This window comes from Pituophis catenifer, unplaced genomic scaffold (assembly GCF_029215685.1).
Source record: "Pituophis catenifer annectens isolate HBS135680 unplaced genomic scaffold, rPitCat1.0.hap2 SCAF_1, whole genome shotgun sequence".
Classification (NCBI taxonomy): domain Eukaryota; kingdom Metazoa; phylum Chordata; class Lepidosauria; order Squamata; family Colubridae; genus Pituophis; species Pituophis catenifer.
This window is the reverse complement of record NW_027256881.1, coordinates 154,783,920-154,803,176: the sequence shown is the minus strand read 5'-3', so window position 1 is coordinate 154,803,176 and position 19,257 is coordinate 154,783,920. Positions and strand designations below refer to the sequence as shown.

Here is a 19,257-nt window from a genome sequence, read left to right as displayed (position 1 = left end):
TGAGCTTGTCAATCAAAAGTTTGGCAGTTCAGTGGTTCGAATCCCTAGTGCCGCATAATGGGGTAAGCTCCCGTTACTTGTCCCAGCTTCTGCCAACCTAACAGTTCGAAAGCATGTAAAAAATGCAAGTAGAAAAATAGGGACCACCTTTGGTGGGAAGGTAACAGCATTCCATGTGCCTTTGGCGTTTAGTCATGCCAGCCACATGACCACGGAGACGTCTTCGGACAGTGCTGGCTCTTTGGCTTTGAAAGTGAGATGAGCATCTCCCCCTAGAGTTGGGAATGACTAGCACATATGTGCAAGGGGAACCTTTACCTTTACCTTAAACATTGTTGGGTGGTAAAGTATTTATCATGGATCATTGCTTCCTTAGTCTCTTAAGCATTCACCCTGTAATCATGGAAAGGGATCAAATGGTTTTCCTAGCCAGTTTACATTTTACATCAGGACTAAATTCTGAAAATTTTTGCAACTCAGCTTCATTACGATTTGAACTAAAGTTTTTTTTAAAAATTGAGGAAAAATGAGTAGAGGAGGAACAAGTATCTGATCTACTCCTTCCTTGTTCCTAATCTTGTTCTCTTTCAATAACACGTATCCTTTTCAACTGGCAGATGCTTCAGAGAAAGTAGCGCATTCAAAAACAGCCAAGGAACTCTATTTATTAAACATATGCCCAACATGTAGCAAAGCAATTATAATTAATCAGGAATAACTGTTCTGACTACCTTTAACACCTTAAAAGATGGATAAAGTTTATGTGTTTTCTGTCACTCTTGTGGAAAACTGATGGGAAAGAATTACGTTATTTAATAAATTTTCCCTTTCCAAATTATGACACTGGGTATTGCTGTAATTCTTTCCATGTCTTACTGAGTTCCTTCAGTGCAGTATGTAATAACCAATTTAAGACACAATTAAAACATCAAAATGGAAAAGGCAACTAATAATTACAAATCTTTACATAGTAAAATTACAAAAGAACAATCTAATAAAAACTAATTTGTACTCACTAAAAGAGCAAAACTAATTAAGATACATGGAATCTCATGCCCTAGCATACTTAACATATAAGACAATTCAAATTAATAAAAACATCCATAAATAATAAAACATTTGAAACTCTACATATTACCTGCTTGGTTAAGATCAGATTTTATAATATTGCACAGGCTATGATCACTTTCTTCCATTACAAAGAGGATTGCAATATATTTTAAAATCCTTCCTAAAGGTATTAAAAGTGGCTGTAGTTTAGGGATCTGTTTCAACATTCTGGAAGCATATGTCATGAAAAACCCATGAAAATAACATATGGAAAAAGAGCATGGACTAATAAACATCTCATTTGAGAATTTAGGCTAACATAATTTGGAAATAGAAACAATTTTTTTAGCGATTTGTTCCATACATGATAGAAATTACTGAGAAACATGCTACTAACACCATACAGTAAGTTACGGAATAACAGAATTGGTAGGATCCTTGGAGGTCTTCTAGTCTAACCCCGTACTCAATAGGAGACCCTATCTATTTCAGACAAATGGTTGTCCAATTTCTTTAAAAATCTCTAGTGATGAAGCACCCACCACTTCTGGAGACAAACTGTTCCACTGATTAATTGTTCTCTCAAGAAATTTCTCCTTATTTCTAGGTTGGTTCTCTCCTTGACTAGTTTCCATTCAATGAACATTCAATGAGAATTTAGGCTTGATTAGTTTTCATTCATTGCTTCTTGTTCTGCCTTCAGGTGCTTTGGAGGTTGACCCTCTTCTCTTTGTGGCAGCCCCTTAGATATTGGAAAACTACTACCAATCCTGTCCCCCTCAATCCTTCTTTCCATTAAACTAGACATACCCAGTTCCCACCACTTTTGCTACCGGTTTGCAAGAACTGGACAGAACCAGGAGCAACCCACCACTGAGGGGAACCCTGAGGCACCCCACACATCAGGGGTCAAGGTCATGCTAAAGAGGAAGGTAAAGTCTCCTTTGACTTGTGCTTGATTCTTGATTTCTTCGTGGAAACTTCATACCCTTCTATTGGTAAAATGAGTGAAGTGGTTTGCTGTTGAATGTTTTGTTCAGTCTTCCTGTCTAACTATAGCTCTGAAAATCCTTTAGTGTTCCCCAAAGAAATTTTTCCCAGGCCCATCTAAGTAGCCTCTGGTTGGAGAAGAGGCCAGCAAGGTGCTGCCATCTGTTGAGGCATATTTGGAATAAGATATACAAAAGCGTAAAGAGCACAGTAATCGGGAGAAATGTGCATTTCTTTGTCTTTGGATACAGTGAGTTCCCAACAGATGAGCACTTCCTTTGTCACATAAGAACTGGAGTCCAAAAAGTTTGTGTATGTGTGCACGCGTGTGCATAGAAAAGGGCAATTTACTGCCTGTGGAGCAGAGAACTTTGACTTATAGCATGGGATTTATGGAAAGCTGTCATTAAAGACACTTGTCTTGCCCCAGCATTCAATGATTTTAATATGCTTTTTATAAACATCTGGTATTTCCTGGACACTGTTTCTGTTCACTGTTGCATTGAGCCCTTCCTTCCTTTCTACCAAGCTTTGATTTGATCGCTGTGTTGGTGCCGATTATATTTAACCTCTTTTGTGTGTAAGCAATAGGTTTTTCTTGTTCACTATGTGCAGGCTGATGGTTCTTTAATAGTGGGAGGCTTTAATTATTAGAGCACTTTTAATTTCTTTTCCACAGATATGCAGAATATAACTATAATCAGTAAGATATTGCCAGCATTGAGGAAGTTCATTATTTTATCATCCGATTAGTAGCAACCTTGACTGATTTCAAAAAAACCTGAGCAGGGTAGGGCCATATTAGTATGTGAATAGAAATCTCTGGCTTAGAAGGAATGACCAAAAAAATGTGCTGGAAAGCAGTATCAAATTACTTCCACATTGTTGCCAAAAATAAAAATAAAAAATTACACAGATATGTCTGTGAACTCCTTAGGTGCTGAGCTAGAGTTAAAAAATATTTCATCTTAATATATGTATATGTCATTTTGCCCAAATCACAACTAATATGCCTGGTTTATTTCAAAGTAAACAGTTTATATACATGAGAATAGACAGATATACACAGACACGCATGCACACGCACACAGACAAACATGTATACATGCTCTACAGAGGGCAGATACACATACACAGACATATGCACATCAACACACAGACATATTCACAGATATTTTTGTTTAAGAGAAAGATGGAAAGGATAAGTCACTTTCGATTTGCTTCCACAAAGTATTAAATTATTTATCATATATTTTCCCTATCTGTAAAAGGACATTTCATCATTACTCTTCTTTAAAGGTTTTCTGTTTTTAGTTTTTGTAGGGAAAGCAAACTTAAACTTTTATTTTCTTAACCAATTATAACAGAATGCAAAATATTTTCTGTATATTTTTCTGTAAGTGGGTAAAAAGAAAAGCAAGCTGTTGCTTGGTTCTCTTTTTTCTTTTAATTTTCCATCCAAATACTACTAAGTGAGAAATAAGAAATCTTGTAATTTAGTTTATAGTGTTTGAAAGAATTTTAGGAGACACCTTAGTTGTCCTTTTTGGTTTGCCTTTGTATCAGGAGGCAAGGACTCTACTACTATAAATTCAAGCTATGTTCTTAGACTATACTGTGCCCTGCTTTTTTAATGCAAATGAGAGGCACAAAATGTCTCTTTGATAATATGCAGTCAGGACACAAAAAAGATTCATTCAAACAGCAAAAGTAATTCATGAAGTTGAAAAAAAGAATAAGAAAGCATTATGATTTAAAACAAAAAAGTCTTCATGAATGTATTATAATGAACATAATTTTCATGAGTTAAATATTCCAGAAGCAAAACATGTATTACTAGCACAATAGTATTACTAGCTTTGCTCGATAGCAAAAAAAAAAAAAAAAAAGATTTAGCACCGTTGAAAGTTCCATTCATTTATGAAATAATGTTATGCAACTAACATGTACATCCCCCCATCACAGTGTATCCTTAATATATGAATTATTTAAATGAACAGCCAGACAGTTAATCTGTGCATTACAATTGATGCAGCAATATTAAAACAAGACAAAAATTTTGCACAAAATTCAATATAAACCCCCCCCCAACATGTTAGATGTTAAAGTCGTATTTGGGATACAACAGAGAGTGAGATCAAATGACCATAAAGGATACAACATCTTGATTATATATTCAAATTTATCTCAAGCCAACTTTTATGGGTACATTCAGTTTATTTCAAACAAGGCAAAACCTTTGTTTTTATTAAAAGCTAACACAAATTCAGTGAATGCTGGCAGCATTTTCAATAACATTGTCATTTTTTATCTTTTTAAAATATAACTTGCTAATTCATGACACTTGCTGCTATTTTCTCCTGTTTTATTTTATATCTTGGCCGAGAAAGCAAGTCTCTGTTATAATGGAATAGTGGAATTAGAATTTTAAGGAAGACAATTTAGAATGTTAGAATGTGTAATTTAGTATTCCACATGCAATTGCAAAAGGTCTGCCTTTCTAGCCATATGGATATGATCTTGCACTAGATTATATAATTTTAAGGGCGTTATTAACATTAAGGTTTCTTGGGCTTGAATTCTGGAAAGTTTTGTGAAAGGACCCTACTTGGCAAACTAGTGTTAATGAGTTCACTCTGGTCTTAGCAATATCCCTCAGTTGAACATGGAGGAAAAGAACATCCCTGCTTATTCTGTGTTAGATTACCACTCTTGGGTATCTTGGATTTTCCCCCCCTTAGAGTTCAATTTCTACAACCCCATCAACAGTCCAATAGTAGATTCAATACATTACAGTACACCAAAGAGGGTCACCAGGGCAAGGATATCTGAAACAAGATTATCTCTGTTCAGATATCTAACCTTGTAAAAGGCTTCCAGGCTACAGAGGTCACTTGTGCTTCTACAACAAAGATGGATCAATGAGCACCTCTAAATTACAAATGTGATCCTTTTAAGGAAAGTGTATAAAAGTTAAAACCATGTGAGACTCAAGCAGAAACCTTCTGGAACTGGGTGGCAAAGTACCATTTCAATTGCTTATTTGTTTACACTATTCTGAGAGGACACTGATCCACAGAAGCTTTTAAAACAATATTTTTAAGGTGCTGTAAGAGTTTCTGTTGTTATTACTCTGAGAAGGGGATCAGTCATGCTCTTTTTAAAAAATATAATTTATATTAAGAGTATTGATTACAGCACAAACTAAATTTACAGAAAGAGAATAGAATAGAAAAAAAGCAGCAAAAGTGCAGGACAAAAAGAAATAAAAATAAACTATATAAAGAAGTGACTTCCAACCTTCATCACAAATTTAAATAAATTTAGGAACACTTCATCTATTTCTTATAAATTACATACCGCAAACAAATATCTCTTTCTCTCATATCCCATTCTTTATCTAGATTGAAGCAGATCCAGTAAAAGTCAACTTTTTAATCCTGGTGTCAGCAAAAAGTCCTTAAACAACTTTGCCAGAACTTTGTAAAAAAAAAGAGAGAGAGAGAGAGAGAGAGAGAGAGAACGTATTTTAACCTTGATCAAATAAACCAACAATATGTTTCTTCGTTTTACTTCTAACAGTCTTAATTTTCAAATATTGATGTAGGATTTGATTTATCTTCAATTCTTTATCCCATCACACAGGTTTCTTCAAGGCTTTAACAAACCTCTTTTGTAAACCCAATAATTTCATTCTCCTTGTTTATCATTTATATCTTCTTTTTCATTTTTAAAACTGAAGCCAGTTTCTTTTGTATATCAAGCATTGTTTTCCCAATCATTATCTTGGTCTGTCATTTGTATACTACCTTTGATACTTTCTCTGTCTTTTCAGATAAAATTTGGTTTACATCTGTCACTTCTTAGTCTATTCATAAAAGCAGGTATCATTACCAACACAATATTGCAGTTACTATCTTCTGCTCCATTCTTCAAATATCTCCTTTAATGTTTCTGATGTTACAATGTTTTGGGTCATTTAAAAGTCCCAATATTAACTAACATGAAGAACATTTTTCTGTTTTTTCCTTCTGTTTAGATGCTTTAAACTCCTCTAGTGTTCAGTTTCTAAAATTATAAAGTTGCTTATCTTTGTAATATCTTACAATAGCAAACAGCTTGAAATAGATCTATACTATTCTCCCTTTATTTCTTTGTTGGTAAATATAAATTTAACACAAAAATAGTTTGTCATGAAAGCGATTGCCTGTGAAGGCTCCTGGATTGGGGCTGAAAGACGAAAGCAGAAGCAGTATGCTCCGTCCCATATTTGGGTAGACCAGGTTGCCCTGATAAAAAACGCAACAGGAAAGTTAGCCAGAACAAGTCTGCTTCCCATGAGAAGCTATTCAATTTTATAGTTATTTCCACAAACTTATAGTAAAAGTCAATATTCCAAATTTATCTGGACTTTTAATTCACTTGTAACTTGCTTAGATCAAAATGTTATTTTGAAGATAACCTCACCCTGACAACATTTAAAACTTGTCATTCTAATGGTGGCTAATAGCTTTAAGAAGTGATTTCCAAAAGCAATTAGAATTTAGTGTGAATTTAGTGTTCTTTAAAAGGCTCTGCAAGGTAACTGATCTCTTCATCTCCTGGTACTCAAACCCACTGAAAACTGCTGTTCTGTAGTCTCTTCATGAGAAGCAGCCACATGTGGGCAATCTCTCACCTTGTCCTTATCTGGAGAGCTTCCAAGGAACCGACTGATTCCTTGGGCTTTGCTGCGGTTTTCCCAGACATATCTTTCATTTGTCAAAACTCCCCTGCAAGTCACTTGGAATCAGCCATTCTTGTTTCCTTAAATGTGGCAATGTACAATATATTCTGAAATGCATTTGTATGACTAAGGCAGTCATAGAATGGATTCCATTTGATAAAAAGCATGCACAAAAGAGGCCTAAAACAAGATGGAGGGACAACATCAGCAAGGATTCCGGGCCCAATTGGCAAAAAAAAAAAGCTCAGGACCATATTGGCTGGAAACATACAGAAAAGGCCTTCATCCTGCAGTGGATAGACAATATCTAAAATGATGATGATGATGATGATGATGATTTTGAAATAGTATGAAATAACTTCTGATTTATTATTGAATAAATAATAAATTCATAAAAGTCACTGCTATCAGAATTCTGTTGTGAAGCTTGAACTGAGTTTGCTCACCTGTAATTTGAAACATGTATATGTATATGTACTGTATATGTATATGCATATGTATACATATATACATACACACACACACAAACAGATACATACATACATACATACTGTACATACATACATACATACATACATACATACATACATACATACTGGGTTTTTCCCAATATGCATTATTTCAAGGGAGATACACGTTGGATTGATTCTGGGAAGGGAGCATAAATCTGACCATATATAATCAGTGTTTTATAGCTTTTCTCAATTTGAAAGTGTTAATGAAGATCAAATGGAAAAAAAACATTCCAGAAAGAATAGCTCTGGCTAGTGCTTTGCTTTATATATGGTCCTAATCACTAATTCTTATTTTAAAATCTAAATGTGATTTTGTTTTCTAATGTGTTGCAGCTCTCCCAGAGACTTGAGTGAATCCTTTCTCAAGTTCCATCTTGATCAATTGTGTGCAAATAATTAAGCTTTTAAGAGATAATGGTATGAGGCTAATGTACACATCAAAAGTAAAGATCTCAAGTCAGTGTTTATTGAACAGTGGCCAAATCTCCTTTGATATCTCAAAGTGATCTCGGTGATAAGTATGCTTCTTTGCTAAAACCAGTGGGATGTTAATAATTGACTGGTTTTAAATAGGATTCCCTTCTTTGAAACAATAACAACAACAACCAGATGATAGTGCAAAGTAGGAATGACTGATAGATTAAATCTGTCACTCTGCATAATGAATTTCCCCTGTTTTAATGTTAAAATAGTAGTTATCTGGAATATCACCCATCCTTCTGCTGCAGCGCCTTATCTCCTGTAGCCTGTAGCCTGTGCCTTCCTTGCCTCAAGGATGAGAAATCAACAATGCTTTGAATGATTTTAACATGGCCTAGCCTGTGGCATGTTCATTCTTGGTCTATTTAGTGCCGTTCTTGCAATTTAGAAGGAATAATTCTTACTTCCTTACAAAAAATGTATTATAAAAATTAATGTTTCAAGCATATGAAACATTTTGGATTTTGTTTTTTTTAAAGAACTAGCCTCATTATGATTTTTCCCCCCTGGGAGAGATTATCTCCATGAAATAATGGCTTTCATGTGATTATCGCAATTACAGTTTTTTTCATGAAACTGAACATTGATGTTAAGCCAATAACCAGACAGTGGGGGAGGGGAGGGAAGAGGAGCATGAAAGAAGGATCAGATGACTGAAAACGTACCACAATTTGAAATAATTTTGTTCTAATATTTTAGTATTCTCAGGCATGTGGCTGTGTGTGCATGTGTTTTGTTTACAGTAGTTATATTATTTGGATGGCTAATTTTATCTGTTCTTGCATCTATTTCAAAAAAGTCCAGAACAATTGAAAATTGCTTCCCGGAGACAGAATTCTCAGTCTTAGTAGATTGAGGCTGTCTTGGAAATTCTTGCTTCCTGCATGGAATTAGACATAGCTTGCTGAGATATGTAAATCTGGATGGTGGTAAAGCAATATGAGAAAGAAAATGGTTCTGAATATTAGATTAAGCAGCAGTTCCGTCTAAGTAAATAAAGTCCCATTAATCTGACTGCAAACTCCCCAAAACAATTTGAGAATATAATCTCAAATTGAAGAATAATTGCAGTACTACAGAAAATGATCAAAATGAGCCCAGTGAACAGAACAGAATGGAATAACAGAGTTGGAAGGGGCCTTGGAGATCTTCTAGTCCAACCCTTGCTCAAGCTATACCAGGGATCTGCAACCTTAAACACTCAAAGAGCCATTTGGACCCATTTCTCACAGAAAAAAAAAAAAAACCACAGGGAGCCACAAAAACCCTTCCAGTGCCTGATTATTTCTTAAGCGGCCACAAAACTAGCTTATGTAGTTGAATTAAATGTTCTGTTTTCTTCTGAAACTTTTCTTTTCTTGGATTTATCCATGGTTGGCCTACCGGGGGTTGAAAAGCTCAATAAATCATGTGCTGGCTGGTGTCGCACACTGGCATATTTTGAATGACAGGGAGCTGAAGCAGAGGGGTGAAAGAGCCACATGCGGCTCCCGAGCCACAGGTTGCAAACCCCTGAGCTATACCATTTCAGACAATTGACTGTCCTGTCTCTTTTTAAAAGCCTCCAGTGATGGAGCACCCACAACTTCTGAAGGCAAGCTGTTCCACTGGTTTGTTGTTCTCATTGTCAGGAAATTTCTCCTTAGTTCGAGGCTGCTTCTCTCCCTGGTTAGTTTCCAACCATCTTGTCTTGCCTTCTGATGCTTTGGAAAATAGGTTGATCCTCTCTTCTTTGTGGCAGCCCCTCAAATATTGGAACACTCTAGTCACCCCTAGTCCTTCTTTTCACTATACTAGACATAGCCAATTCCTGCAACCATTCTTCAGTGATAGCACAGTTTGATAATATCAAAAACTAGAGCCATTAACCCAGCCTAACGAACTATTATAAAGCATGGATGGCAACATAGGATCCTAGGGAATGAAGTGATCCAAAGCCCCTACACCAGCAGTGGGTTTCAAATCCTGTCGCTACCGGTTTGCTCATGGGGGTGCGCGCACTTGCATGTGCAGAAGCGTCTGGGCAGGTGGGCGGAGCCTCCTGCCGCCGCCGCTACCGGTTCGCCTGATCCAGGATAAAACGGTAGCAACCCACCACTGCCCTACACTCATGATTTCTGAATACAGGTTATATAGATTTCCATCATCTTCACCATCCAATGTTTATTTTCTTTTACTATTTTTTTAAAATAAAGCATATAAATGTCTTTTAGCTGCACAGCAGTTCATCTTAAAATGTCAAGCTACAATAGTGCTTATGTGTTCCTTTATTACCTGTTACAGACTTTTTTGTTTCAGTGGTTGGAAAGCTGAAATGTCCAGCCCAGGAACAGCTTTCTGGCCATTGTTACTGACCCGAGAGTAGGCTTTTAACCAACAATATAAGTTTTCAGAATTTGGAATACTCTTGGAAATAAAAACCCAAATCATTATGGATCATTGATCTGCCAGTTAATGTTTCTTTTTGTTGTTGTTGTTGTCGTTATGCGTATGTTTTTAAAAATGATGAAATCATTCGTAAGAGTATTAAAACAGCCTTTTTTTCACTATATAAACCTAGATAATCTTGAAACACTGACAAAAATGATTGTGCAGTGATTACTACAACCTGGACAACTCATCACTGTACTTGCCACAATATTTATTTATTAAGGCAAATTTTAAAATGTTGATGTGGTTATGATTTTTATATTTTTTCAGGAGAAGATGTGAATAAAGCATTCAGCCTTTGATTTTTTAAATTTTTTTTTAGAACTAAAAATCTTTCACTTTTTTGAATTATGATCATATCAATGCCAACACTGGGTGGTATTTTTTTCATTGAAAGGGGAACTTCAAGTTAGGCTAATATTTAGCTGAAAACAGTATTGCCTCTGAGATCTGTCTTAAAATGTTTATAATTTTACTGTAAATTATATCAGTATATCAGCATATAATGAATGCATACAAACATGCAATATAAAGCTATGGAAAAGGAAGAAAGAATCTTTCTAAACTTAGTGCTGAAATTAATGGAATTTCTGATATATTATTTGTATTCCTTAATCTTAACAGCAATTGAATTCTGAGCAGTGTATACAATCACTGATTTTAATCAAAAGTTAGACAGCTGGATTGAATCATTAGAACAAAAAATGCATTCAAGAAAGAAATATGCCAAACAATACATGAATATGAAAGAAGTTATTTATTCAAGATGCGGAAAATGACAGTAAGCATGATTCGTTTAAAGAAGAGTTAAAATTTTAGTTCTGGCACAACAACTGTCTTCATTTAGTATCAAAGTACTTGTATCTCAGGCAGTTCTTTCTACACTTCGCTAATCATTATAATTGACTTGTCTTTTACTGCCATTAATTATATGATGTAGTAGTCCATTAATAATTATGAGAGTGACACACCTCAGCATTTTCATCTTTAATTATAGATACTACGTTTTTATGATTCAAGAAAATGGCTAATAAAACTGTTTAATAAACACCCACACTATAGATACATAGGTAGAGATACTTATGCATATTTACTTGTCCTACAGCACCCTTACCCTTCAGAAGAACAGAAAAAGCAGTTGGCACAAGACACAGGGCTGACAATACTTCAAGTGAACAATTGGTAAGTAATTATACTTCAGTATTTACCCAGTATCAGAACTGCAGCCTCTGGCAACTTGCAGCTAATGGTTTGCATTATGATGATCCACCTTTTAGTAACTTACTTTCGTTCCTAGTTTAGGATGGCAAATCCAGCATTAGCCTAGAAAATGCTTTCAGCTAATGGAGCCAGTGATTTTGTTCTTCCTGTGTTATGGCTATTGGCTTTTACACAGCAGTGGAAATTGTTAGGTTTCTTTTTGTAAGTGTTTGTATGGTGATTGGCTAGAATGGATTTGTTTTAGACTACCTTTCACGAAATCAATTTCTCAACAGCTAAGAAATTACAAATGAATTGACCATTATTATAGTAATTTCAGACTCATTTTAGTGTACCTTTGCATGCAATGTTATTCAGAATTGCTGCAGTTGAGCATAGAGCTGTCTAAATCCTTTTAATGTCTCTCAAGCCATGAGGGAGAAAATTGGTTAACATAATTACTAATAAGCTAATTAGTAAAAAGAACAAGCAGAAATATAAATGCCCAAATCTTGGTTTAGGAGGGAAAATAAAACTTCTTAAAATATATTAAGTTTTTGTTGTTTCTAATAGTATAGCTCTTAATAGGGGGAAAATGCAGTTAAAAAAACAATTTAGTGCATTTGTTCTTGATATGAAATGTGGGCTTCACACTGAAACAGCATTTAAATTATATTGAAATCTAATGCTGTGTAAAATTAAGTGAATCTAATTAATTGTCCCAATAATTTTAGATTAGTGTTTATGATATGGAAATCTTATCATCTTTGAAGTAATATTCAGGAAATGGCCAAGGCAAGCTCCAAGTGTAACGTGAAAGAGATCTAGACAATTTTTTTTCTCTTTTCTTATTATTCCAAAAGTGTCAGAGATTAATATTGCTGAGACTTTGATTACAAGGGTAATCCATTTTAGTGAATAAATTTGGTTTTGATGCTTTATTGCACCTGCATTAACCAGCTTTTCACAGACAGAATGACTAGAGACCAAAGAGAGGGGCTTCAGATATATTAAACTCTTATTATAGAAAATGTAATTTCTGTCAATATAATCCCATGTATTCTTCAATTTAGTACTTTGGAGATAACAAGCTACTTACAATATATTTGCCTTCAGAGGATTAATTCACAAAGTGCTATCTGTAAGACACAGACAGGCTCATATAATCAGAGCTTGTAAAGGTTATCAATTGGTGTGACCTTACAGCAGACGTAGGAGATCGAATTGCTGTAGCCTTTTAAATATGTTGAACAATGAGATCAGAGAATGCTTTGTGTGTTGATTTACATTTATTTTTTTGAATGCCGTGTACCAAATAATAAATAATTATGTGTTAATCACTAATAAGGACATCAGAATATAAAAGCACACTTGATGCAGATTTATTGTAAGAACATGCCTGGCTTGTACGTCTGTATCTCGCTTTGTTGAATCCTTAAAATGGATATGCAATTTTGCAAATATGTAATGCTACTACTTACAAAGTTTGCTGAAATCGCTCTTTGTGGGCAAATTAAAACATATTGCAGCCATGCATTGGTAAAAACTTACACAATAGTTTATGATGAAGTTATCATAGTGTTGTCTGCTTCTATATAAACGGGAGAACACATTTGGACATTTGCACATATGTACAATAATGCAGTGTTATATCTCTATCCGGGTATCTCTAGTCTTCTACTAGCAATTTAGTAATAAATCCTAGGAAATATTGTGAAATCAAGTTTTGAAATATAGCCCTTACGTTACATTGAATAATCAGAATTTTATATTTGGTTTCATTTTTGTTCTACTTCTATATCATCGGCTGTAATGTTGTTGTGATTCAGTGCATTTATTTTAATATTTCTTCTGTGGTCTTATGTATGTAAATAATCCGATAAATATTTTCTTAAAGGGTGGGGTTTAATAACTTAAAACAAAATGTTAAAACATGAGTTATTTAAGAGTCGCATTAAAAGGGATTAAGAGCCAAATTAAAATAGAATGGCCAAGAAATAAAGGGAAAAAAGATTGCCGAGTTCATCAGAGTTCAAATGAGACAAGGCATGTTGGTTAAAGCAGGAATTTAGAAAGTAGTTTTTGTTAGGGCTTGTACTGCTTTATTTTCTAGCCCTGTTTGAAGAACTCAGATCCCTTGAAGTGAACAGGTCATATTCCCTGAGTCAGGATTGGCTAGAAATATATAAACTATATTGTATGTTGTTATAAGCTTGTGAATTATTCTAGCCTTCAAGGATAGATTTGAAACCTAGATAATATTCTATCAACAATTATGCCGGGTATGACTAACATGTAATATCCTAAGGGAAAACAATGTGGTTTATGATAGCTTCCTAAATACTTCATTTTAATGAATTCAGAGTATTTCTAAATAGTGTTGTGCAAATAGAAAGCCTGTGTGATGCATCTGGTCTCTAGGATTTTTTATTTTTTTAATCAGACTCCTGAGCAGCTGAAACTCCTAAACCGAAATTCTAAAACAATCATGGCATTGGGCATATATATATATTAGAGAAGCCCTTGGTCAAGTATTAGGGCACTTCTCTTTGTACAGGAACATCCTGTTTCCCAAGACAGGGGTTAGACAAGAGCCGCCCTATCATTAGGCAGACAGAGTGACTATGTGATTGATTTGCATATCCAAATTAAAAGCCCAGAAGGTATTGGAGATAGACGAAGCTATACATGCACTGGACTGCCTGCCCTGTATTATCTGAACTATTTTGCCACATGCAAATGAAATAGAAACAGAAAATAGAAATTAAAATTCAGCTGCCAGCCTGGATGATTTCTCCATGAAGAGTTTTGGTGAGGGTGAGGGTGTTTTAGATTTTGCTTCAGGCAGCAAAATGTCTTGGAGTGGCCCTAGATTAGCCTCTACTTTCAAGAGCAAGGCACTTGAGAGAGAAATAGAAATGAGCTTCACTGTCAGCACCTATACAACTTAAGCCGGTACTCCTGGGCTTCGGATGCTGTGCTAAAACAAGCCAATACAGGGATAATATGTTTCATGAACAATTATGTACACTGTGACTATAAGCTGTTCATTGTTTAAAGTATGAATCTTTTCTCTGACATCAAACAATTAAGGTGCCTTAAGCAAGCCATTCTCTCTCAACTTTAGCCTTCCAAATGCAATTTGGCAGGATCATATAGATTTACCTTAGAGGTTGGATTATATTACATTATACATTAAGTCCTCTGTTAAATTAATTTAAAATATTTTTATAGCAGCTTATGAAACAGTTGACAAGATAAAATTTAAAGCAATAAACTAGAAAGTAGTTAACTAAAATGAAGTTTACAACTCCTACAAATTTTTAAAACACTATGCAAATCAGGACTGTATGAAGCATCCAAAAGATGTGCTTGCAAAACGTGTTAGCACAAGCGGAGCCCTTTCTGTGCATGTACATGCAGACAGTCTGGAACAATGTATGAAAAAGTTGTGTGAGATTTCCACCTCTTTCAAATACTTTACACATCCCTAACAAAACTTCTAAGTTGTCAATTTGTAATGTTGCCAGTTATATATTGTACAATAGGAGAATGAAGAATTAAACTCAAGATGTTGACTTGCCCAAGGCAGCTATCTCAAATTAGTAGTAGCACCTATTGGCAATCATAGGTTTGCCTTGTACCAGATTTATGGATTGTTCTCCAGGTGTCTTTCCATTGAGCTGTGATAAGCCCTTTTTGCCTGTTCTTTGGAAAATACTTCCAAGTGGTTAACATAATTTAGTTCAGGGAAAATAATTAATGGCTATATTGTAGAGAACTGTACAATTATTCTTTTTTCTACAACAAAAATCTAATCTATAGACTAGTTTTACCTTGCTTAGTTGACACATAAATGATTCAATTGTAATTCTCTGGAAATTTTTTCTGTGTTTAAATCTTTCAAAACTTGTTAACAACCATGGACATTTTTAGTCTGATGAGTTAGTAAATGTTGCAGAGATTAAATGAAGTCTGAATGGCAGCTTGGGTGTATATCAGTTATGAATAATTGCAGTATGGCATGTGTGAATAAATGAAATTTACTTGAAAAACAAAATCTTGTGACTTGAGAGCATGATATTTGAATAAAAATATATTGGATTTGATGGCCTTCTGAAAGAGGGGGGAAAATTAGAATGCTTTCTGAAAATACCTTAATTTATTTTGATATATTTCAAATTTAAAGTAACAGTTATCTGTATATGTTGATTTTCTTTCATGTTGTTTTTTGAGCATATAAGATCACAAGATGCTTCAATTATTTTAAATCAGATGGAATATTATAACATTATAGCTGGAGATAAATTTGCAATTTATACCAAATATTTCCAATAAGAAAACAAATGCTTCTAAGCTCTGAATCTGACATAACAATTCAAATAACAGTAAAAGTTTATAAGGCAAATGTTAGGATTTAGAAGCATAAGATTTTGTCTCCATGATCAACCTCTGAAGCATGTAGTAGTCATTGGGAAAGAAAGGAAAAAATATATAAAATACTGTATGGTTGTAAATAGGATTAGTTTAAACATCTTTGCTTATTGTTATTGTTACATTTATTGATTCATTTAACTTGTAAAAAAATAGGAAGCAGGCATGTTGAAAAACAAAATGCCAACTAGAAGGGTAGACTTTGTTTCCAAAAATGATTCAGTATCCTGCATATACTTTCAATGCATCTTTATAAAAATTTGATTAAAAAAAAAAAGAAGAAGAAGCAAAAATAAGCATCTGAAGGAGAGGAACTAATGGGGAGCATCCTCCTGTATCCTTTCTTTGAATCAGGCATTTTGTGACTTATCGTATTTTTTGGCTTATAAGACACACTCCCCCCCACAAAAGTGGGTGGAAATGTCTGTGCATCTTATACAGCGAATGTTGCTGAAGCCCCGCCCACCCGCCAGCCCCCACCCTTCAACCATTTTTGGCCTCTGCGCATTGCGTTTTTGGCCTCCACGCATCATGTTTTGGGGGCAGTTCCAGGCGGGGGGATCGGTGGTGGCAATCCCTGCTGCCTGGAACAGGCCAAAAATACCATAAACAGGGTGTGCGGAGGCCAAAAATGCAATGCGTAGAGGCCAAAAACACGACACATGGAGGCAGAGATCGGCGGTGATGTGCTGTGGTGATCTCTGCAGCCAGGAACGGGTCTAAAATGGAATGGGCGGAGGCTGAAAAGTCGACGCACAGAGGCCAAAATGAGACGCACAGAGGCGGCAATGTGCTGTGGCGATCCCTACAACCTGGAACAGATGATTGGCAATATTTCGGGAGTCCAATCCAATAGCCAATCAGCTGCTCATGCTGAATCAGGCTGCGATAACATGCTGAAGCTGACCAGGACATTGCTGTATGCTGCAAGGACGCTAGCCGGATGAATACAGATGGATGCTGGTAGGCAGAGGTAGATTTTTTTTTTCTTGTTTTCCTCTCCAAAAACTAATGTGTGTCTTATACTCCAGAACGTCTTATACTTTGAAAAATACGGTAAATACTTTTATTAATGTAGCCATTTTTGTGAGAGTGCTAATGAGATTGTTTCAACATTCCATATGCACTCACTAATTGAGAAGGGTGGTGACCCCTCTTCCAAAGCAGTGTTCTTATGAGAACTAGTGTGATTACTAGTTGATCATCATTATATCCAAATATATGAAAACACTTGCATGACGATTTGATACTCAGATTTCTACCACATTTGTTTTTTTTGCTGGGCTGACCTGTGAATTTCTGGTCAGTATTTTCCATGCTCCTCCCTCTCACTTGTGCTTTGACTTTCTCTAATTTAGCTCAACTTTGATCTGCTTCTTTTCCTTGTCCTTGAGCTTGAAATTGTTTTTTTGAAGCCCATCTATTGTCATTAGTAAGGAGGGGGCTCTCATGGGAAATGGGATAGTAGCAGATCTTTCTTTCTTTCTTTCTTTCTTTCTTTCTTTCTTTCTTTCTTTCTTTCTTTCTTTCTTCTTCTTTTTCCATCTAATGTAACATGTACACTACAGTTAAACACAGGGTCAGATAGTGTTCCATGAAGCCTATCAAAATATTCAAAGTATGAACTTCTAGATTTCAGAAGAGAAATCATTCCATGTTTTATGATTTCTAATGTGAAGGAATGGAAAAAATATGGAGGGACAGCTTAAACTTAAGCTGCTAATGAACTCAACGACATCTGCATGTAGACACATAATAACTGAGATAAAATATATACCAAAGCACAGATTACCTCAAAAAGGTGAGAAAAATCATGGATTCTTTTCTGTATGCAAATATATTATAATATTTTCTTATAATTTTCAAAAACAAATGTGTAGCCACTCTACTCATGGATATAGAAAATGAAAAGTGGCAGGTCTCTTGGTAGTTTCCCATCAAACATTACTTGCATTTCAAGTTTTTGTAACATGCTCTTACAACTGGGTTAACAAACTCAGGCATTCATCATGTTGATATTGTAGACAACTTTTATGAAAAGTAATCGATTTGTGAAGGAGAAGGGGTATGTATGACATGATACTCTTATCCCTTATTCCTCTCTCTCGCTGCTACCATTGCTTTCCATACAATGTTACCTTCTGCTGTTCGGTCCACCCACTGTTCGTAACAGGATGAACAATTGTACATTCTCTTACCTTACTTTATCTGCAGGAGCATAGAAAAAGACCTGGCAGTGTAGGTCTAAATAATGGTTATTTTCCAAGTGGTGAAAACCTCAGTAATTAAGGGATACAGAAAGAGTTACACATAAAAAACGTATTAAAGACCACAGCTGATCAAACTATAAAGTAAAGCCAACCCCTTTCTCGTGTTAAGACAACATTAAAGGAATGTGCTGTATTTAAAGGAAGCAAATAGCTTTTATTACAAATATAATACAAATGCATTTAAGTATTACAAGTACTGTATGTGTAATTAAAAAAAAAAATAGGCAAGTAGATCATTTAATTGGTTTCTCACAATCTTTTTCCCCCCCCGTAAATTCTTATGCTTTCTGTCCAATGGCCCAACACTGTGATCTCTGTGTCCAAGGAAGCAGCTTTGAGAAATTGCAAATGAAATTTTTGTTCCTCTAAATGAGAGGCCAAAGGCACTCCAAACTCTCAGGATTACATTGCATTGTTTATGCCTGGTGACCGGAATCATTAGAAAGGAAATTGATATAATCACTGCAGTATCAATTTGGAAAAAATAAAGCCCTTGCTCATTTTAAAGTAGTTGAGAGAGTTAGGGCAGGTTTCCTACTTCCGCTGCATAACACCTATGTATTGAGATTATTACTCTGAAAATTTTAGGAACTTTACTGAAAGCACAAGGCTCTTGGGGAGGCTTACTCTCTCTATATATATCACTATTTCTTCAATGGACATGGATAGCACTGGATTTTATCTATCGGGGCTGGTAATTTGGGATTTTATTTACCATTTTTAAGTGCTTAGATGTGTGGTTGCAAATCATTTTCAAGCATTTACAAATACTTTTATGAGCAATCAGAGTTACAATAAATGCAAGTACTTGGCTGTAAATTTTAAACCTTCCCAAATTATCCAATGTAAATGATCTAAAATCAATCAGGGATCATCATGTTTCAAGGGAGAGTTTTCCTTTTATCCTATGCTCAGGCATGATTTAATAATGTCTTTAGAGGAGCTGTTTAAAGATTTAGCTATAGGTTGTTTGCTCAAGATAGTAAAAAGACAAAAAAAGGCAAGGGAAAACAACAAACATGCAAAAGATAAAAACAAAAAACAAAAAAACAGATTGAGAAAATAATGTGCAGTAGCATAAAAGGCAGGGTAACATCATGTTATGTCAGTTTTGTCAAACAAAATCCAAATTTATGGAAAGGGTTTATTTATATCCTGGTCT

General features: G+C 35.1%; 1 protein-coding gene across 4 annotated transcripts in view; it reads left to right on the top strand.

Moving 5' to 3' along the window:
- MEIS1 (Meis homeobox 1) overlaps positions 1 to 19,257 on the top strand; it is a 176,784-nt gene that overhangs the window by 129,272 nt on the left and 28,255 nt on the right. For all 4 annotated transcript variants that reach the window (XM_070956510.1, XM_070956507.1, XM_070956524.1 and 1 more), the window contains exon 9: positions 11,297 to 11,373. In XM_070956510.1, coding sequence (XP_070812611.1) covers positions 11,297 to 11,373 — 77 coding nt within the window. The remainder of the gene's footprint in view (positions 1 to 11,296; positions 11,374 to 19,257) is intronic.